A 23,320-nucleotide genomic window follows, 5' to 3' on the forward strand; every position below is an offset into this window, starting at 1 on the left:
ACAGAGGTTTGAAGAAAGTTAAGTTGAATAAATGTCTCACCTTAAAAGAATGGGGATTTTCTTTAAAAAAAGCCAAATGGATCAGTCATTTCATCCCATTAAATCTAAATTCCCATGCATGCTGTTTGGACAAGGGACAAAATGACAGATGTGGCCAATCTCAATAAGGGAGGATCCCTGCACATGGCCTGTGAATAGTCAGTACCTATCCTGACTACTGAATCATAAGGAAAATACATTTGTAGTACTCTACTGTATTAACTGAAAAAGATACGCGTATCAGTGAGCCTGCACAGTTCAAATCTATGTTGTTCAAGGGTCAACTGTATCTCCATAAACATTATTCACCAGGCACTTGTGCTTGGTTATTTTCTGACAAATCCTAGTTTGAAGCACTATATGGTAAGCCATTTGGAAGAACGACGTGATCTGAACAAGGAGAAAAAAGTATGTCACTTGACCTACATTAAAACACCGACAGAAAGATACCGACTCTTGGGTGGATATATCTGCAAAAATACTTTGTTTTAGTTCAGATGTACAAAACACATCTTATGTACAAAACATGTCTTGAGAACACTCAAATAATCCAAAACTGAAAGCGCTGTTAATGAATCACCACCCACATTCCTTACCTCTGATCTTGGCAACTTTTGCTTTTAGCTTTAGGCTTCTAACTCTACTTTTTTTAAGCCCCTCCACTCATGAATGTATAAGGGAAGAAAAGGGCTATCAAATTTGAGCAGTTTAATTCAGCTACTTGTCTTCTAACCAAAACTTTATTTCGGGAGGCGAGGGGCCCTGTGGCAGTGAAGAGGGTAACATTTTTACAAAGATGAGTTAATTGGGAATTAACTGGATTCCATCTACCTACATTCTTCCTGGCTCCTTTGTCCATGGGAAAGAGATGGCTCTATTTGGACAACCGGAGAATTCTTTCAGTAGCAAGTCATTGTTCCTGGGATGGAGTAAGGTAGGAAACAGCAGTGATATGGAAGCTGTGGCTAACTATTTTAGAAGCTGCCTCTATTCCGGTAACGTCTCTTGAGTACCTTCTTTGAGACTTATTTAGTAGGGTAGGCAGCATGCTCACATTCAGGCAGGGTGGTCTGGAAGAGAACACTCTATGTACTTTGGTTTCCTCTCAGTATTTGAGAAAAGGAACCAATACCAGCTCCAAGCCAGTGCTGGGATTCCTAAATAGCTCTGGGCTAGTAACATTTACCAAATCAGAAGGAATGTAGTTTTGTTTGTGATTTTTGTCAATGAGCAATTAAACATTTTCCTGGTTCACACCGTCTGGTAGGGGCTGTTTGAAACGAAATACCTTCTCAATTCCCCGTCAACCCTCCATACTTGTGGAGAGTTGCAAAAATGTGCAACAATTGCAAAAAGTTTAGAAAACCAAACAATTCAAGCCTGTTGTCCTTGCCAGAAGCAAAATGTGTGTGACACAGAGCCCACACGAGGCCTGGTCCTAGTTTCTTGGCCTTTGGACAGAGCCCCTCTCTAGTCCCTCCCGGCACCGACGGGAAGACACCAGCAGAGCACCGGGGACTGGGATGGAGACAGGACCACACAGACGGAGGACCGCACACAGTCATGAGCACGTGCTGAGGAGGACAGCCATTCCCACTGGCCTGTTACTTTGCAGACCAAGGACAGGACAGGCAGGCGATCAAATCAAAGTCCTTGTTTTAGGGGAACTAGGTCCTGGGGTAAGAGAAGCAGCATGAAGGGATGTGCGCAGACACACGAGTCTGCGGCCGAGGGGGAGGAGTGGGGCGGAGCGTCTGCAGAACAAGGTCGGAAACAGGAGTCAAGGCAATGAGGGCTCCTCCCGGGCCGGTGGGAAGTGGGGAGCTGGAGGCAGTTTGACTGGAATAAAACATTCCGTTGTCACATGGTTACCGCTGCGTGTACCGTTTGCTAATCAAGACTGTCCCATCGGGAGGGAATAATCTGTCTCCTCTCTTTTTGGCCTACGGTAGAACTCAGTCCCGATTTTTGTTTTTCCCAGAGCATCTGAATAAAAGTGTCTAATAAATCTTGAAAATTTGGTAAGTTCTAGATTCCTTTTTATCAAACTACAAGGCCTTCTTTTTGAGATTTTCTTTCAAGTATAGAACTACTGGGATTTTTTTTGCTTTAAAAAAATTGTATCATCTCATCACCCCTTAAAGACTGTTCACTTCTTGGATCACGGCTGAAACCAACTTGCCAAGGACCCCTTTCTGGAAGCTGAAAGTGGGCAGGCGTTGGGTTGCCCGGGCTGCATGGTAGGTCACTGGGCCCCCAAAGCAGAGTCCCTTCGGGCTCTCCTGGGTCGGGCTACTCTCGACTCGGGACTGAACTGAGGGAAAGGCAAATGAGGTGTCCCCCTTCTGTGGGCAGAGGATCACTTTCCCCCAGTGTAGAGGCCAATGCCAAGCACAAGGCTAAAACAGGACTTATTCTCTGTCTGGGGACTATCTCCATCCCCCCAACATTCCCCCTCCCCCCCCCCCGCCCCGCCAAAGATCCGAAATGGCAGAAATGGGCAAGCTGTGTAGGACAGAATCTGGAGTTCCTCAGTGCGTCCCTAGGTTTCAGGCTGAGAGGATCCTGCAAGCCGGCTGCGCGACTCTGCCTCAGCCTGCCAAGGTAACACGCACCTCTTCAGAGAGGAAGATGCTGTGGGGGGCGGGGGGGGAGTCCTGTCTGTGGGCGCTTGCAGACCCCGTGCCACGGCCGGTGGGGCTCTGCACTCCCCTCTGTTTCCTTCTTTCCAAGGCCTTGTTTTTCCTTCTCTATATATGTCATGAATCTTTAGAGCAAGAGGACACCCGGAAGATCATCTGATCCAGAACTTTCCATTTTCAAATGGGATCTGTAGCCTGGGGTGGGAGGGCCAGCATTTGCTCAGGATTTTTTGCAGGTTGGGAACTGGACCCATACGTCCTGACTTCTAGTCCTATTTTTCGATTAAAACACACTGCCTCTCAGAAGAAGAGACCCCAACCAAACCCACACGACCCCCGCGTGAAACCTGCAGCTGTCCGTGTGCCACAGGAACCTGGGGACGGATGCACATTCTGCGTATTAGAAGAGACCGGGAGTGGTGGGGTTGGGTGGTCTTGGAGGCAAAGTGAGCGTAGACAGCATTTGCCTAGCACGGCATGTGCTCCTCCATCCCAAGCTGTAGTTCTCCCTGCTCCCTCTCCTTTGCAGGTCGTTACTGGGGGAGAATTTGGGGGGAGGCTGTCCACCAGAGCAGCAAATACTCACTGTTTAGGGTACCTGCTAGTGCGTTAATATTATTCAGCCCAACAGTGGCTCCTGCCAGTCCTTGCAGCGTCCCAAGGGAGGTCAAAGAATTCATGGCTGCACCAGCAGTGGAGTTGGGGGTTGAAGCAGCCACTGAAACACAAAACACGACAGGGAGATGGGGAGAGAAAGCACCAGGTGAGTGAAAGCCAACCGGCCCCGGAACGTACTCGTCTTCCCACAGTGTACAGAGCGGGGCGCCGCTCAGGCACCAGGGCCCCGGAGCCGCCTCCCTCCAGGCCGGGGCCTTATCCAGGTTCGCCAGGGACCGGCACCCCGGGGGCGGTGGTAAGTGGCAGTTCTTGGCTTTCTCTGTTTCTGCTTCAGACTCAGCGTTTTCTTTTCTCAACAAAATTTTGAAAAAAAGAAATCCTCCATCTTCCTGAATTTGACTGAAGACTTCAGGGCCCACCCTGCCTTTAGGTAACAGGTTTATTGGGATGTCATTCACATACCGTAAAATTTATCGCTTTCAAGTGTACAATTCAGTGGGTTTTAGTCTATCCGCAGAGTTATACAGCCAGCACCACCATCTAACAGAATATTCTTACCCCAGACAAACCCATACCCATTAGCATGCATTCCCCGTTCTCCCCTCTCCACAACCCCCCCCCACACTGGCACCCACCCCTCTACTCCTGGTCTCTATGGGTTTGCTGCGCCCGATATTTCATATAACTGGAATCATACAAATTGTGATCTTTTGTGACTGCTTTCCTTCACTTAGCAAAGTGTTCTCAAGGTCCATCCGCGTGGCACGAGTAAGTACTTCGTCCCTTTCTAACTGCCGAGTAATAAATACTCCGTTGTACGGAAACACTGTATTCTGTTTATCCATCCATCAGTTGGGGACATTTTGATCGTGCTGACTTTTGGGCTAGTATGAATAATGATGCTCTGAACATCTGTATACAGCTTTCCTGTAGCCGTATGTTTTCATTTCTCTTGAGGGTATACGTGTATATATAGATACACACCCACACACACACACACACCCACACCCACCCACCCAGGAGTGGGATTGTGGGGTCATATGATAAATTTATGCTTAACTTTTTGAGGAACTGCCAGACTGTTCTCCAGAACAACTGCACTCCCTATCCCTTTTACATTTATAATGGCTTCTGTAAATAATATTTCAAGTATCTTACATTTGTATACAGTCGTATAGCTTTATACTCTGCTGACTTTTCCCACATACATCACTTCCCTTTGTCCTGGTGACGGAGGGTAAAAGCTAAACTGAACTCCAGCCAGTGCAAAAAGAAGCATCTGGTCCATTTCTAGCTGTGAAATCGAGGATGGCCAGGAACTTTATCCATCCTTCTGGAATGTTCCTGCTCAGCTGGAGCTCATCCTTGTACTGCCTTCAGAAGCCACATACCGAGCATTGCTGGAAATGCACCTCGCTTGGGATCCCTTCTGGATGAGGTCAGATCAAATGCCTAAAAAATGAATTCCCCACCTTGTCACATTTCTACCCACACATGGCACTCGCTTTCGATACCTCATAATGTGTATGTGCTTTCTTTCTCTTTTTTCAAATAAAATTATATATAATCCAATGTCTTTCGTCCTTTTGTATTAGGGAACTTTTCAAATACACACACACGAGACGATAACATGACAAACTCCTGTAAACTCGGATCCACATTCTAGAATATTTGAGAAGCAACTTACTCTATTTTAAGGCATAAATTCACACCTTATGTCATCTCTCCTCTATATACTTCAGTATGCAACCCTAAAAATTGTGGATGTTGTCTTTAAAAATCACAAAACCATTATTACACCTCACAAAAAACAATGGTTCCTTGGCTTCATTATGTGATAATATCTTCAGGATTTCTTCACCTGTGTACCTGGATAAGATGGGCGTTTATTTTCTCTTCTTGTGCTGTCTTTAGTTTTGCTAATAAACTTTTGCTAACCTCAGAAAGTGACTCAGTGCCTTTATTTTTGCATTTTCTGGAAGAAATTACCTGAGTTTGAAATTACCTGTAACTTAAATGTTTGGGAGAATATGCCAGTAAAAGTGATATGGACTTGATATTTCTTCATGGGATGATTTTAAAATACAGATTATGTTTCTTTAATAAATAGGATTGTTCAACTTTTTTCTTTTCTACCCAATTTTATTAAGTCAGCGCTTTCTAGGAGCTTGTATATTTAAGTTATCAGATTTATATTGGCACAAAAGTATTAATATGCTCTTAATAAAATTTTAAAATCAGGAACATTTACATTTAAGTCCTATTTATTTTTTTTTTTTTGTCTGCCTGAGCTGTCCGTTACTGAGAGAAGCATGTGAAAATCTTCCACTATGGTAATATCAGTTTCTCCAGGTAAATATGGACATTTTTTGGAATACACCTTGAAGCTATGTTGCTACTTGCATAGAGGTTTGTAAATTACTCTATCTTCTGGTGTAATAAACTTTTCGTGGTGATGTTCTTATTTCTACTTTTACCTTGAAATCTGTTTTGTATGACGTTTAAAAAATAAGGCAGCAGATTTTTTGGTTATTTGAATGGTGTCTCTTTTGCTATTGTTTTGCTTTTCTGTCTGTTTGTATTTTACCTCTCTCTCTTATAATCAATATATACACAGGTTTTAAAAACTATAGCCTAACAATTTAACAGTCTTTTAGTAGAAACTTAAAACTTGTGCTATATGTCCTGCCTATAATTTCTCTTCTTGCCTTCATTTAGGACTGTTACTACTCTTTTCACATTCCATTTTCCCCTCTACTACTCTGAAGGGAACATATATTATTTCTATTCTTTTATATACCACTATAACAATTTTAACAGTTAAACATAACTTACGCAAATCAACATTACCTTTATCCCTTTGCCAGAACATTTGCCAGAACGTCTCTCCGTTTGTGTGTGTTTTTAGGACAATGTCTAGAGATTTTAAGTGGTTGACTTTTATAATTTTCACCAGTTACGGTGGTTGCACCGGAGAAATGGTTCACAGATATGCTCATATTACTGTTCTAGAAGTACTTCCCCGGTGTCACCTAAAACTGTGTGAAAATTCTTCAGGCTTTTATTACGGGTTTGGAATCAGAACGTGCATAGTTTTTACCCCTTACTCCCTGGCACAGCAGTCTGGTGAGGGATATCTAGACTGAGGCCAGATTTAAATGTATTTGTCCACGGGAAATAGTCCAGCTAGGGGACTTCTGTTTCCAGTAATCAGGTGGTCTAGGTTGCCAGGGAGACTCTCAGTAGGAAAAAAAAAAACAAAAAACTAAAATGCTTAAGAAGGTATTTTTTAAAATACTGTTAATCACGTCAGTAACTGGAAACTTAGTAAGGAACACTTAGAAATCAAAGACAAGTCAAAAGGGGGAACCCAGAGAAGTCATTGTGCATTGAAGGCAGCTTTCTCCTTAAGGGCATTTGGTGAACGTATAAATTTTGGCTTTAGCCAAAGCATCCCAGTGCCTAAGAAATACCAGAAAGTCTAGGGCTCATCTGAGGTATAGCATCTGACAGGACACCACCCCTACATGAGTCTGGAACCCCAAAAGGCTAAACAATCTAAGCATCAACAAAGAATACTCCCTCTTTGCACACTAGAGGGAAAACTGCTTGTTTCAAAACTTAGTGCAGAGTAGGATGAGGGCAGTTTCTCTGATAATGTTAAACGATAGTCAAGCCCTCATGTGAGTTTGCAACCCAACTTTATTTCATCTGAGTGGTCAAAAACTCACATGTCTCGAACTTAGAGTGATCCCAGGCCTGTACTTCTAGCATCTTCAGAATCAAATATAAGTCATCCTTGAGAGGACCTATTTTCACCCCCAAAGAATTCCTAGAAGTAAAGTCTGAGATAGTTAAGCTGACAGTAAGAAGGACAGAGACAGAGTTAGACACCATATTTCGATCTACCAAGATTTCAGATATTGGACTTGTTAGCACACAACAGAAAGGAAGTGCATTTAAGATGTTGGCAGAAATTTAAAAAGCTTTGAGAAGTGAAAAAAGCATGTGATTATAAAAAATGACCAAGTACACTGATAACTAAATGAAAATCTTAGAGGGGCGCCTGGGTGGCTTGGTTGGTTAAGTGTCCGACTCTTGGTTTCAGCTCAGGTTATGATCTCAGGGTCATGACCCGGGTCAAGCCCCAGGTCAGGCTTAGTGCAGAGTCTGGTTGAGATTCTCTCCCTCCTGCTCATGTTCTCTAAAATAAAATCTTAAAAAAAATCCTAGAAATGAAAAATGTAATAATCAAAATACAAAATTCATTGGGTACATAGGTTTAACAGTATATTAGATACAGTAGAAGAGCGAATTTAGGGAGCTGGAAGACCGATTTGAGGAGTTATACATAACAGAAATTGAGGAAACATGAGATGCTGAAATGCTGCAGAGCAGATCTAACATGGCTAGATGAAATTCAGGAGGAAAAGAGAGAATGGGGAGAAGGCAGTATGAGAAGAGTTAATGACTGAGAATTTTCTAAAACTGATAAGATGCCCTGCCCCCTCTCCAAAATCCATTATTTTCAGGGATTCCCATGAATTCCAATCAGGAAAAAGAAAAATACATCATTATAATTAGATGCACTACAGCAAAAGAACACAAAGCAAACAAAAACGCAGAACACCAAAGACAAGGAGAAGATCTTAAAAACAACTAGAGAGAAAAAAATGCCTTCAGTAAGTCATTGAAGTGACAATTAGACACCTCAGTACCTGGAATCTCAACAGTAGTAATGGAAGACAGATTAGAAAAAGGTGCTGAGATAAACTGTCAACTTAGAATATCCAACAAAAATACACTTCACAAATAAGGGCAAAATAAAGAAGTGATTGTCACATAAAAGCTCAGACTTTTTTTTTTTTTTTTTTTTTACCAATAGACCCTCACTAAATGAAGTTCTGATGGATATGCTTCAAACTAAAGGAGAACATTCCTAGATGAACAAAAACTGAAAGAATTTGTTGCTAGCAGTCCCTGTGTTATAAGAAATACTAAAGCAAGTTCTTCAGGCTGAAAGCAATATCCCGGACAATAATATAAATACACACATACACACACCACCACCACCACCACTAAAGGTAATTAAGTAGGTTCTTAAGTATAATTGCATTTCTCTTTTCTTCTCTTAATTGACTGAAAAATCAACTGCCTAAAGCAGTGTGTATCTAATTGTGCTGTTGGGCCTCTAACATCTAGAAGTATATTCGACAATAAAAGCACAAAGGAAGTGGGTGGGGGAGACAAAGTTGCATTGCAGCAAAGGAAATCATACCAGATAGTAACCACGAAAAGAGGTGAGGAGAACCAGAGATGGTAAATAAGGAGGTTACAAACTCCATAGGTACACACCTGCTGTCCTTTCTTCTCTGTTTAAAGTACATAGAGTAATAATTGTAACTATATATTATACAGTATAACATATATAGTTGCCTAGTATATAGTTACATTAGGTACACATAGTTATATTAGGTAACTACATATATTATACTACCTAATTGCAACTACATATAAGTAACATAGACGTAATACGTATATAAATAGCACAAGAGGGGATGGAGTCACAGATAGGAGGAATGTTTCTGTATCTCATTGGCATTCAGTTGGTATATATCTGAAGTAGATTCTAGTAAGACAGGGCACATGTGGTAAATCATAGAGCAACCACTAGGAAAATAAACTTTAAAAAGTATGGAGGAAAATCACTGAAGAAATTCAAATGTTATAACTAGAAAATATTCACTTGATGCAAGATAAAGCCATAAAGGAGAAACAAAAACAAAACAACTTGAGACACATGGAAAACAGGAAGTAAAACATCACATACAAATGCAACCTGATAAGAACATTAAATGTGAACGAACTAAACAATCCAATCCAAAGGCAGGGATTGTTAAATTGGATTAAAAAAACAAAAACAACAATAAAAACAAAAACACAAAACCTAGATCTGCCTATACTGTCTACGGTAGACACACTTTATTTTTTTAAAAAAGATTTATTTATTTATTTGACAGAGAGATACAGCGAGAGAGGGAACACAAGCAGGGGGGAGTGGGTGAGGGAGAAGCAGGCCTCCCGCTGAGCAGGGAGCCCCATGCGGGGCTCGGTCCTGGGATCATGACCTGAGCCGAAGGCAGACGCTTAACGACTGAGCCACCCAGGCGCCCCGGTAGACACACTTTAGATTTAAAGGCACAAACAGGTTGAAAGGATGTGAAAATCTATCCCATCCACACAGTAGCCACGGGAGCTGGACTGGCGATACTAAACTTGAGACAGAAGAGTTCTGCAACAGTCTGAGAGAGAATGAAGACCAGCTCAACTGCCTGCATTGCAAAGGACCCCGATATACTTCCATGAAAATCTATGTCTCTGTCCTGATGAAATTTAGCTGATAAGAGCACTCCGGTGCCGGCATGTACGGACTGTCAGAAAACCCTTGTTCAGGACCCTGCCTTTCCCTACGCCCTCAGAGTCCTCATTCAGATCTGGGAAAAGGGAAAGGAACGGAAGGGAGCAGGGCGGAGAGAGGAGATATTCCTCAAACCGTGCAGGAAATGGATACGAAGCAGACCGGGCAAGGTTCGGAGGGGTGTACATGGAGTAACTGGATCAGAATATTCTCGCACTCATCTGAGCAACCCGAGCTACTATTATCAGAAAGGCCCCCAGACTCAGTTGCTGTTCACAGCAATGAGGACGAACGGGTGCCAGAGCACTAAGGTCAGGAACCGGGAGAAAGCTGCCTGTCAGGGACACGAGCACAGTGCTAGAAGGACCGAGGACACCCGTCAGCATGCTGCTGTGGAACATTCTCCGTAACGGGGGGAGACAAAGCATAGAACAGCACCTTAATACCTCAATCTCTGCAACTCAACATCTTTCAGGCCTCGTTTATAGCCCAGACCTCATTAGTCTCTAGTCCTTCCTGCTGCCCCTTTGGGCAGTCACCCTGCATCTCCTCTGTGGCGGCAGGAAAGGGTCATGGAGGTTGGTGAGCAGGGGCATCCCTGAGAAGGTCAGGAAGACGTTTCCAGCTGGGCCCCACAGATCCTGAAAAGTGAGGCTCTGGCTCTAAGTAAACATCATTACAATCTCCTTACCCCCTTTTACAGACAGAAAACCAGAGGCAAAATGGGGCTGTAGCTGAGACTGAGTGCTTGGGACCCAAACGGTTTCCTCGTCTCCACAAGCTTCTGTTTCATCATTTTTAAGTGGGAGTAAAAATAACAAACAAACAACAAACAACAAAAAACAAAAAAACACTCGACTTAAAAGGTTGTGAAGGTTCAGTAAGGTGATCTATGTAATGAACTGGGCACAGCGCCTGGTACCATCTGGGGATTTTCAGACCGCCATCGATTACTGGGTACAGACCAGCTGAGGGGACGCACCTGTGTGGGACATGTCTCCTAAAACGAGGAGAAAGGAGGTAAGCTGTCTAGAGAGCTTCAGTCACTGATGACTGGACAGCCACAGGGTGACCCCCTTCTTGCTCACAGCCGCCAACACCCAGAGCAGCAGCGAGCACACCTGTCCGACACCCGCTTCTGGCTGGAGCTTCACACGGTGGCAGGGGGGGCAAGGAGCCGGCCACCCCTCAGGCCTCGTGGGTGACCTGTCACACCCCTCCCGTCTCTAAGACGGGCTCGGGGAACGGTGGCGGAAAGCCGTACTCCGCTCTGTCTGGATGATTCTCAATTACGATGACGAGCAGCGAGCTGGAGAGAGGGCTCTGTAGACACGCACACGCAACGCAGAGTGTGGGCATGGGGGGCACGAGCGAGGAGGGGAGCTGGGAAATCCAGCAGGCCCGCCTTCTCACCGATGATACCAAGAGGGCTCTTTAGGTCTCGGTTTGCTCTTCATTTAGAACCCAGGAAGACTGGATACAGCAAAGTGGGCCCGCTATTCTGCGGTGTGGGGCTCGTGCTGGCAGAAGGCTGGGAGCGGGGGGCGGGAGTGGGCATCAAGCAGGACAGTAACACAAGTGAACTAAGTAACTTGCCTTCGAATGAAAAGACTCTCTGTGCTCCTTAGCTTTGGGCAGGACTCTGAAGATTCACCCTGAGTCTCCGTCGGAAAAGACCTCTCAGCTGCAGCTCTAGCCACCTTTAAGAGTCCTTTGAACTCTAGCAAATTATCCGCTTAAAGCAAGAAACCTCAAACTTGTCACACAGCCCATCTCAATCATGTGCTTTAAAACCAGATATTCAGCAGACACAACAGACAAGGAGACCCCAGACACGGAAGACAGAGACACGTGAAATGCCCCCCCGCCCATATTTTCCTATTTCTGTGTCGGCTGGCTGGCAAGATGCTGCCCTGGCTAACTGCATGCTGCCCACCTAAAACGCCCTTTGGTCTCCCCTGACAACGGTATCCTTCTCTTTCTCAATTAAACTGTTCATGATGTGTGCCAAAGGGACACTTTGCGGGGGGGGGCGGTAAATACACAGGCGTCTTTGTCGTCCACGGCACCTCTTTCAGGAGAAGGCTGCTCGGTGCACGACCAAGCCAAGCACAGCCCGCCCTCCCCTTGCTGGCGCACAGCAGACGTCACTTGTCACACGTCACATCGTAAGCCTGTTTTACTCCTGGTTAGAAGCCACGGATGAACCCGACAAGGTCGTGACTGGCTGGCCAGTCAGGAAATACAATGGCCACGCAACCAACAAGAGTCCTGTGTTTATTACCTCGCGCAGCAGCAGAGTTCTGGGCCTTCCATGAAGAAATGTGGGAGGGTGAGAGGGTTAGCCGAGGGGGACGAGGCGGGAAGGGTGAGCACGTGCCCGCTTCCACCTGCTCACGGAACTGCTCTGCTCCTCTGACCAGGTTAATTCATTGTTGGGAAGACGCCACGCTCAGGAATTCCCAGACACCTGTCGCAGTCTAAGTGAGAAGATGGATTCTTTCTCCTTGGAACGGTGCTAGATCTTGGATCAACAATATATTGAGGAGAGTGTCTCCACCCAGGTCAGAGCTTCAGGTCACCGAAGGAGTGCCTAGATCATTAGGTCCCTTGCCAGGCCAGAGTGAAAGAAGGAAGGAAGGAAAGAGAGAAAGCAGTCCTAGACGAGCCAGAGAAATAACCAGCTGGCTCACCCACCCAGCCCAGAGATTTCTCTGCCTCAATCTCCAGCAACAGTTAACAGATAGCGCTGACTTCCACACACATTCCTTCATTTCAGGTTGGATCCTCCAAGGCAACCCACGAACTAGATTGGGAGTCTCTTCTCCACTTTGAAGGTGGGAAGCAGAGGGTTGGGGGCTGAGTGGATGTGCCCAGCGCACACGACGAGAGGTGGTTCGTGATGGGGCCAACTCTAGCTGCGTGGGCAAGTCCTTGGTGAGGAGGCTCGGGGTACCTAGAAGCTCTGGAAGAGGGGCTATTTGGGAAACTTTCTCAAAGCAACCCAAAACACAAGGAAGCTGAATCTTACCTAACTTAAAAAAAAAAAAAAGTTTCATTTGGTTTCTTTTTATGTTTATTCCGGAGATAAATGCTTATTCGTCTTTTTCTGAGCTTTCTAGAGAGAAAAGGCCTTTTGCTTCACTTCCCAGGAAGACATCCCCCTCTCTCTGCTGTGTGGATAAACTGGACGTCCCCCCTTCCAGCCCCCACCAGCCTCGATCTCCCCAGTGGGAGGTAGGGTGCCTAATGCAGCTGGAGAGACTGGAAAGGACCTGACATCCACGGGGCGGCTGAATTAAAACGCAAGACATCAGCAGGTGCTTGATGAAGGCCTTCCTGTTCTCTCTTTTCTTTCTGTCCTAATGTCTACATTACTGGGAGGCCAGTTAAGTTTATTTGGGTCCCAGGGCTATGTCTGGAGAGAGAGACAAGATTTACTACTATATGCTCTATGGTTCCCCCCAAAGATGTCTGTGTCCTGATTCCTGGCACCTGTGACCATGTTAGGTGACATGACCAAGAGGGATCACAAGCTGCTATTCAGCAGGCCTTCAGATGGGGTGATCAGCTGCCTGGGTTCAGGGCAGTGGAAAAGCGACTGGAAAGTGTCGGAAGGAGGGCAGCGTGAGAAGGACTTGCTCTGGAGCTGGAAGAAGGGGCTGTTTGTCCAGGAGAAGTCTGCAGCCTCCAGAAGCCGGAAAAGCAGGGAAACGGATTGGACCCTTCCCTAGAGCTTCCAGAAAGGACCGCACCCTGGTGATACCATGGTCCCAGCCCAGTGAGCATGTTCATCTTCTGATCCACCGTCGTAAGGATGAGACATCTGCGTTGTTTCAAGCCACTAAGTTTGAGGCGCTGTGTCAGAGAGGCAGCAGAACACGAATACGCTCTCCACCTCAGTTCCAGCAGGCCTCAAGCGAATCACGGCGGCAGCTCGCACTGATGGAGGGCCTAGCACGTGCGGCCTTTGTTCTACGCATTTACGTGCAGTAGCTCATTTAACCGTTTACAGTTCTCCTACGAGGCAAAATCACCGGTGGAAGGTCACACCCAGCTATAGGCTGGACAGACAGGATTTAACCCAGCTCTCTGGCTCCAGAAAGTTAACATTATGCTGAGATCAACTTAAATTCCTATTCTGCATCGGCATCTCTCTGTAGCTGCCGTTGAGATGGGTTTACAGAAGCAATGAGCTCGCAGTCATTGAGACTCACCCTTGATTTTGGGGCTCCGGCCCTTCCCTAATCTGTAAGACCTTGGGCAATCCCTCCACTTAAGCTGAGGCTCAGGATGATCCTCAACATGGGAATAATGCGACCCACCCTGAGAAGTGACACATGATACTCCAAATGTCAGATGAGGTGGCACTGATGTCTGATGCACGGTACGTGACCGATAAACACCGCAGAGGCTCTGTCTCCGAAGGATGCGAATCCGGTCACCCTGTCCTCGGATTCACGCAGAGCTGACATTTCCCTGTCGCGGGGCAGGTGAGGGCACGGGGGCCCGCCGGCCCTACAGCCTGGGTCATTGGCCTGGTCGTCAGGCATCTCAGGCCGTGTGTCCCGCTCCGAGGGTGAGGAAGGGGGTGAGCAGGCCTGCCAGCCAAGCTGGGGAGACAACACGGTGATGCGAAGGTAGAACTGAGCCCAGAGAGGAGGCGAGGCGAAGAGCCGGTTTGGGGTGTTGGCGTCAGAAAGGTATTCTCTGTAGCTCAGGAGGCCGAAACGAGGCTCACAGGGTGAAAGCCTCAAGGAGGTGGGTAGAGCACAGAGGAGGGCAGTCTGCAATGGCAAGTGGCCGCAGACGCATATCCCCCCCGTTCGTGGAATTAGGAAAGCAGAGGCCGTCGGGTGGTCCCGTTTCCGGGGATTTGTGCGGACCCTGGGCCTGCGCTTGATGGCTCTGGAGCTCTGATAATCCAAGTTTGGAAAAGTTCTTACTGTTTCTGCTAGTGCCAAGCACAGGCCGGCTGCATCCCTTGGAGGGGAGAAAACCGGGACTCCAAGCAGGCAGAACTCGCCGGGTGTTAAGGCGGCACTTTGGTGAAGGTTCCTGTCTTCACGGCCCACAGGGTAACTGAGGGATGTGAAAACCCACGGCCTGCGCAGGCCCGCAGACTGACGGGGTCCACACCGACATAAGCCCGGCCAAGCTTAAGATGCAACGTAGCTTCTACCTTCTCCTTTCCTAGTAGAAGCAGCCGCCCCACGGAGCACAGCTGATTTAAATCCTCAATGACTCCATCACAGGGAAAATGACAACGAGAGAAAGACCAGATTTTGGGGGCGGAAACTCTCTGACCCGGGGCCCAGGGCTGCTGAGATGCTCTGAGAATTTTTCTGTCCATGGGAGGCAGGGACCACACTGCCCTTTGAGGACGTGGTAACCACGCACACATTTAGCGGAGAAAAGTCACTTTTTAAACATGACAGTCGAGGGGCGCCTGGGTGGCTCAGTCGTTAAGCGTCTGCCTTCGGCTCAGGTCGTGATCCCGGGGTCCTGGGATCGAGCCCCGCATCGGGCTCCCTGCTCAGCGGGGGGCCTGCTTCTCCCTCTCCCACTCCCCCTGTTCGTGTTCCCTCTCTCGCTGTGTTTCTGTCAAATAAATAAATAAAACTTCAAAAACAAAACAAAACAAAACAAAACCCAACATGACAGTCGAGGACCTCCTGCACCACAATCACCTGGAGGTGACCTCAGACTCCTGGAACCAAAATCTCGGGGTGCAGGGTGCAGGACCTGATTTAACCTGTCCTCCTGGGGTGGCTCTTGCTCACTGAAGTGTGAGAGTCACTGGCCTCAGAGGCGTCCAAGCGCTTCCATCAGGCTGGGGGTGAAAAATCTGGGGCCTGAGAAGGTGAGAAGTTTTGGGGAGGTAAAGTTTGGCTTGTGATAAGAAGGGAACAGATGCTGGGAGGCAGGAAACCAGGAGTAAAAAATTTCCGAAGACTACTGAGTTAAGGTTCTCTCTTCCACAGGAAAACAAAACCCCACCAGCAGATAAGCTTATCAGTGAGAAGTGGTGCCTGTCTTATTTCCTAGAGACTACAAGTGAAACGGACAGATAACGGCACCAGATATTTGCCGAACGAATAAATGACAATAATACTGAATGCCGAGGCAGGTACACCGAAGGCCGTGTCCAGTTTCTCTTAGGACGAAGCCACAATCGAAGACCTTGATGAGCGCAGCCAAGGGGATCCCATTCCGCCTTACACTGTGCCTCACACAGGGTCCCCAAGGCCACAGCTGGGCTGTTGGATAAGTGAAAGACTCTCCTCTAACTGTTCTTGTTGCTCACAGGCCACAGAGAGTGTGGACAAAGCCAGTTGTTACCCCGTCACCAAGACAGGCAGAGCTACCCTTCTGTCCTCTGACATAAGTCTTTCGTAGAAGGAACCAGACGCTCGCTCTCCTGTGGGCCCCCTCGGTGGACGGGGGTGGGCACAGGGCTCAGGGCCAGGACCAGCCTGGAGAACGTGCCCCTCCCCTTGAGCCGAGCCAGAGACACACAGGTAAACACTGGCTCCTTCTCTTTCTGTGCAGAAGGTGGGATGAAGGTCGGGAGTCCCAGTCTGGGGTGAGGTGGCTCCTAGCACCTTCCTTTTACAGGTTCCAGACCCAGAGAGAAACGTAGACAGATGGCCACGCGGGGCTTAGGAGTCTCTCCCGCTTACCACGTACCTCCCACCCGGGCGGGGCCCCGTCCTCCTTGTCTGCTCTCCGTGTCGAGCTCCCATCGACCCCGAAAATGAGCGTGCCTCCCAGGAACCCAGCGCATCAGTTTCCCCACGTTTCCCCCCTTGCCCTGGACAGCAAGAGATTCTGCTTTGAGCTACAACAAAACAACATGAACAGCAGCCGGCGAGAATCTGCCTTCAGCTCATTCATTAAACATTTCCACCCACGATCGGATGGCGAAAGCACAGTGGCTTTGTGGTTTAGAAAATGAAATAACTGCAAACAGCAAACTGTCTACCTCGACCAAACATACTGAGGATGCGGGGGCCCCGCGGTCGCCCTCCTGCCCCAAACAAGCTCGGACGCCGTCTGTCACCAGCTCAAGGGAGCCCGTGAGGAGGCAGGATAATTAGCAATGACCCGAGCACCGTCATTATTGGCTAATCGCAACCCTGGGGCATTAACAAAACACCGAGCCTCTCTTCCCCCAGGGGCTCAATTACACCACAGGAACCACGCCTCTTATGTTAATTTATTCCCTCTGAGGGTCTTTGCGGGGCGGGAATAGAGGGAGGAGGGGAGGAGACTGTTTGTGTCAGAAGGTGGGGTGCAAAGGTGTTCTGATGTGACTACTCGATGGTCTGTAACAGGCATGTCCTTGCTCCCACAAACATCTGTCCCCCATCGCCTCACCTCCCAAGGACAGTGGACGATGCGGCTTCGGGCGACACGGGGCCAGCCTGGTCCCCCGGGGTCTCCGGGACATGCGCGAGAGGAACTCTCACGTCTAGAGGACTGGCCGAAGCAAGCCCCTTGTCTGGACCCTGACGGCCTCCGAGGCCTTATTAGAGGGCAGCAGACACAGCGGAAGGTGACCAAGTGGTGCAGGCACGGAAGGAGCCCACGGTCTTCTTCACTTTAATTTCTATTTCCACATGCTTGTTGGAGCTCTCACTAGCTGATACTCCGAAGAGAGACATTCGTCAGTTGTCAGCCAACCTGGGGACCTCCCCACCTTGCCTCGGTTCCAGTGTCCTCCCCAGTCCCATGAAGACAGACACTTAAGAAGGCAGGCGTCAGGGGCGCCTGGGTGGCTCAGGCGGTTAAGCGTCTGCCTTCGGCTCGGGTCGTGATCCCCGGGGTCCTGGGATCGAGCCCCGCGTGCATCGGGCTCCCTGCTTCTCCCTCTCCCACTCCCCCTGCTTGTGTTCCCTCTCTCGCTGTCTCTCTCTCCAACAAATAACTAAATAAAATCTTAAAAAAAAAAAAATAGAAAGAAGGAAGGCGTCACTTGGGGCCACAAGTGTGAAAAAGTCCCTTCATATAAACTCAGTGGGCACGGATCTAACAAGACCGGAGCCAAGAGAAAACTGGACCTGTTTTTCCCTTCCAGTGATGTTCTGCTTGAGGATTTACCAAAATACAAGTACACACATGCCCTCAGATGGCCCCAGATGTTTGTTTTTACAAATGGTGGTGAACACGAATTGAAAAAATTGTTGGATTTCCTCACAAGGGGGAGAACACGTGAGTGGAAAAATCCAGAAGTGCGACTCCAGGTCCCCCGTTGTTCCTGCTTTTGCATGTTTTGAGGTGTGGCAGGACGGACTGTCATCACATCTGCCGTTCTCAGCCCGTGTTCCTTTGGCAAGTCATTTAACCCTGCAGCCTCCCGTGGGCTTCTCAGGATCACGAGCGAAGCACCCAGACAGGTGATCCTCAGGACTCCTTGTAACCGTAGAACGTGCTGATCTGACCAGCTCTGTGCTCCCGAGAGAAGGGGCAGGAAACGAGCCTCTGTGGGAAGCAGGTGCGTGTCGGCGGGTCACTGAAAACCTGTCTGAATCTGGGTTTGGAAGGCCCAGGTCCGGGGGGGGGGGGCAGTTTGCCCAGAGGGACAAAGCACTCCTTTCTGGGAGGCAGATCTTCCTTTGGATGAGAGGCCAAGGTCGGCCAGGGCCACACGCTCGGCCACCAGCGTCCTTGAGCGGGGAGCGTGGGCCGCAGGTGTGCGTGTGCATGTGGGCGGGGTGGCGGCCCTTGGGAATGGCCGCCAGCTCGCCCAGGGCCTCAGTGCCCGACTACATGGCGGCCGCTGCAAGGACGTCCTGCCCCGTCATGGTTCCCTCCCGCTCTTGAATCCAGCAGTGCCATTTTACCTTCGGTAAGTACGGTGTGTTGATTCTATAACCTCAAGTCCAATTTGAGGTGCTGTGGGAAGTTCATCGCCCACTTGTTCAAGCTGAGCCCCAGAGCAGAGAGAAGGAAGGAATGGGTCCCCTCCCTGCATTTACATTCTAATGCTTTCAGAAGGGTGGGAAGACACTCATTTTTCCGAAGGCAAAAGGTTCAGTGGAAAATATCCCTGGATCTTCTTCTAGTTTTAACCTAGTTTCCTGTTGTCAACAGGAGAATTTTATATCATCCCCAAATAATGAAATACTCTTTCCTATAAGATACTTAAATGTTGTCCTTTAAAAAAAGTGACAGTGTGCGTTCTACATACATATTAACCTCAGTATTTCAGTAAAAGCGAACAATTCCATTTCACAACTGAGAAAGCTAAATAAAGATGAAATGACTTGCTCCAAATCAGTCTTTCAACTCTTGGTCAAGACGTCCACACACTCTAGAAAGAAAACGAAATTGTAACTCCTCTAGTACATTCTCCAGATTACCTATTTTTTTTAAACCTCTGCCCTGGGCATGAACTTTTTTGTCTCTAGCACTGCCTATTGAAGTTCTTAACCTACATGTGACGGAAGTACCTCTCCGTTCTAAATTCCTTGCCCCCTCACCAATCCTGACCTCCGTGTGCCCATGTCTCCACGGGGAAGGACGTGTTCCCTCTCTCAAGGCTCCACCGCCCCTGTCCACGGCGCTGACTCGGGGTTCACGCCCCGTCGCGCACACGGTCATGCACACACAGTGCGGGGGGAGAGCGAGGCAGGGCAGGGTCCGCCCTCCCAGCTGGTGACAGACCCCCCCCACGCACGGCCCCGGCGGCGTGGGACACCCATCGAGGAGGGTTTGACTCCATCCCCCGCCGAGCACCTTCCGACTCAGCCCATCCTCTCCCCTCGCGTTGGCCTCTCCCTGTTCTTTCATTCTGGCTCCTCTTTTAGCTTAGAAACATGTTCCAGTTTTCTTCATCGTCATCTCGAGACGTCCTGACCCTGATGCTTTTATAGACTTTTTTTTTTTAATCACTGCATTTCACGACAATATCACACATCAGCATGTCATTCTCGCCTCCGGCCCCGCATTCCCCGTGTCTCACTGCCTGCAGAGCTGTGACATCTACTCCACGACAGTGACCGGCCACGCAAGGGGGGGCCCAAGGGCCTGACCGCTGAATTCAAATGCCAATTCTGTGTGCTCACCTCTGTCACCTTCCTGCTTGAAGCCGCTCTGCCTGGTCCCCCGAGACCCCGCTCCCAGCACGTGGTTCCTCCCGTCCGTCCCACAGCCAGTCACCTGCCAGCACGGCGTACCCAGGCTCCTCCTCAGCTCTGTTCGGTGATTCTAACTCAATGGTGTCACCCACGCCCATGCTGAGGTCAGCCCACCTCACCTCCGTAGCTGGTTTTCAACCCACTCTTCTGACTCTGAGCTCCACGACCAACTCAAAGGCCAGATATCCAACCGCTTGGTGGGTGCATTTGCACGAAAGGCCTGTTCACAGGTGCTTCAGCTCAATCGAATTGCAAAATCGAATCACCATGGGCTCGAACTTTCCCTTCTCCTGCCTCCCCTCTCTCTACTAACGAAAACACCGTGACGCGGGTCCCCCGCACCACACGCCTCTGTCCCCTTCAAGCCCTCCTCTCTGTCCCTCACCCACATCCAGTCAGTGCTCAAGTCCCATGGCACACTTCCTTGTGCTCAAAGTCCTTAGATGCCCTTCACCGCCCACCAGAGAAAGTTCTGGCTCCTTAGCCACAGCGTTCAGGGCCCTCCCTGGTCATCACTTCCCATACTTCTCACGCTTGTGAACAAGGAGAGGAGTTTCCATTTGCTGGCTAAGTCCTTCTTCTGTATTTTCTCACGTTTGACACATTTGCTAGACCTTCTATTCCTTCTTGACATCTCAAAATCCTGCCCAGTCCTAAAATTTGGGCTCAAGTGTCAGCGGTTCTATTGAAAACGTCCCCACCTCCTCAAGACAGAATGTGTCCTGTCACTGATACCTTGTACCTTATCTGACTTCCTGCTTTTCAACTAGATTGATCTGGGTGGTGCATTTTGCTTATTTTTTTTTTTTTTGCATGTGGCCCCTGCATCTAGTTTATAGCAGTTCGTGGGATTAAACCATCTATGAACTAAAGGTTCCAACTTTGTTGCTTTCAAGTCTTAAAACATGGACCTTAGACCATAAACCTCTGGGAAGCTGTGACCGGCAACTTTTGGTGGCAAAAGTTGGTTGCCTTTCCCACCTGATATAAAATATAATTAAGCGATTAATACATGCTTTTTACCAGTGCTAACAGTGATAACCAGGCTGTATCAGACAGCAACACGGGTAGTTTACTGGGGAAGAGAATCTCTCTGTGTTGTACAGAAAATACACCTCTGAGCTTGTACACACATCAGCAAGGGATCTGATGTGGGTCTGCCGCACAACGGGGGAGACCGTGCAGAACGTTATTTACAATGAATCACTAACACTGGGCCAGCACAGAACCCCAGAGCTGCTCCAAGCAAACATACAAAGAATGAGAGCCAATATCTGAAAACATGAAAAGGTGTACCCCAAACAAGGCAGGACCAAAGCACTGAGTGGTAAGGGGGAGACAGTCCTAGGCACACACCCAGGACCCGTCTGCCCCCCGGGGTACAGGACAAGCAGGGCTCAGGGCACAGGTAGAATCGGCTTGCGTAAGTCCAAGTGTGGGCTCTGCAGAGAAGTGGTGATCCGTAAGTATCTCTACCCCCCTCAGCCGGGAGGCTGTATGAAGCTTTAAATTAGTTCAGGACTGTCCGGAGACGGCAGTCTGCCCCACGTCAGGGGCACCTCACCAACTGCGACACCAGGATGCCTTAGGGAATTAGCTGCCTTTCTGCCGATGTGGCCCAATGGACTTCTCATTTTCTTGAGGCTAAGTGAAAGCGTCCGGGAATTCCGTATCAAAATGCCCAGCACACCCAGAGCCGAGCGACACTCCCCTGGTTGGGAGGCGTTTACATGTTTGTTTTGTTTTGTTTTTGTGTGTGTGTGTGTGTCTGTTTTTAAAGCCCAGAAGTAGGATGATCAATGCCAAATAAAGAAGCACTGACTGGACAGACAGACCGACCACTCCCAGTTACCTCTCCCCCACCCCCCGCCCCCAAATAGGTTTTGAATGCCTGAGAACTTTGGAAATCATTTGGTTTTTGTGAAATGCCTGTGTTGAGAAGCCACAGAGCAGAAGCTCACGTACACTTACTCTTTGGACTCCTACCACCTGCCACATCTACTCTAGGGGTGCACACCTTCTCAGGGCTCTTTGCTCTGTTAAAGGTGCAGAACAACAGGTGAAGCTTCCAGAGGAGGGAGAAAGCCGAAGAAGACTCCTCCCTTCCCCACTGAGTCTAATTCACAAAATTTTAATAGAACGTAAACAAAAGTGTTGGTTGCGGTTTTTTAAAGGGTGTCAACGTTATATTTTATATTTCAAGGCTCACCAAATCATTTGACTACAGTGGACATTTGGCTTTTTGAAAAACTAATGCTAGAATATAAACTACACGAGGGCGGGCGGGGATTTTTGTCTGCACGGTCCACTGAGATGGGTTTCAAACGCCTAGAACAGTCGTGGGCGCGGAGGAGGCGTTCCGCAAATGTGTGTGGAAGAGACGAAAAAATATACCCGGAAATTATAGTTACTATGGTGACATTTTATTTATGGAGCTTTTACATTATGTTCAACTCCATTAACGTCAACGAAAATCAAGTGAGCCCTGTAACGTCAGGAACAAGTTAACGCACGGAAACCTTCTAGAAAAGAAAATGTTGAGAGTTGCAGGAAGTGAGCAAAGGATGGGACTGTCCGTTCTTTTTCTGCAGCAAGAGGGTGTAAAGCTGTGAGATTCAACCCCACAAATCAATAGCGAATTTTAACGACCTTCCTGACTAAAACACTTAAAAAAAAGTGTAGCTAATGACGGGGAAAACTGACTGTTTCGAGACTTTTCTTTGGTAACAAGCAGTGAAAACAGATGAGTGTCAGGAGGAAGATGGGTGGGTCAGGGACGCCGGTGGAGGCTGAGGACAGTGTAAGTAGGAACGCCCCGGACCGATGACGGGGCTCCTGCTTCCGATGAGCAGCGTGGGCTGTGGAGGGCCACGGGGCCCGAGCGAGGCACACGTGCTTCAGGTTGCTGCTTGAGGGTGATCTCTCGGAAGCCCGCACTCAAGTAGATGGTTCTTGACAAAAGGAAATGCCTTTATTCGACTCTCATGCTTATATCATGACATCAAGACGTTCTGAAAGCCAGTCTTCGTAAAATGATGAGAATAAAAAAAAATGTTTTATGGGATTTTGTACTAACGGAAATTGGTATGGTTCGTCCTTCAGGAACCTGTCAGACCAGGGTTTTCATCTGGAAGGTGTGGCTCTTGTGGGATTACGCATGCACCGCGTCACGGGTCAAAGGTGGGTGTGGGGACCCCGTCACGCGTCACCACGGCAGAGCCGGCTGCCCCCTTTAGAGATGGATGCGCTGTACTAGGCTGAACATACGCTTTAAAACACCTGCCTTACAACGTCGTCCCTTGGCTACGCGACTGAATTAAAAACCATCTGACGGTCTGTGGTGCGCTGTTCCCAAAGCAGGGGGGATCACAAGTAAATAAACCATTCCTACTTGGAAAGAACTTACTATCTAGACAGTGAGAGAGAGCACATGTCCTCAACCAACCATCCTGCAGAAAAAG

General features: G+C 48.2%; 1 protein-coding gene across 12 annotated transcripts in view; it reads right to left on the minus strand.

The window, feature by feature from the left end:
- Positions 1-23,320, minus strand: part of CELF2 (CUGBP Elav-like family member 2) — a 797,242-nt gene that overhangs the window by 14,182 nt on the left and 759,740 nt on the right. For 11 of the 12 annotated variants that reach the window (XM_027593429.2, XM_027593422.2, XM_027593424.2 and 8 more), the window contains one exon: positions 3,280-3,399. In XM_027593429.2, coding sequence (XP_027449230.1) covers positions 3,280-3,399 — 120 coding nt within the window. Of the gene's footprint in view, positions 1-3,267; positions 3,400-23,320 lie in introns of all 12 variants that reach the window. The other variant, XM_027593421.2, reaches the window with a different exon arrangement.

Source organism: Zalophus californianus, chromosome 9 (assembly GCF_009762305.2).
Source record: "Zalophus californianus isolate mZalCal1 chromosome 9, mZalCal1.pri.v2, whole genome shotgun sequence".
In the NCBI taxonomy this organism is placed as follows: domain Eukaryota; kingdom Metazoa; phylum Chordata; class Mammalia; order Carnivora; family Otariidae; genus Zalophus; species Zalophus californianus.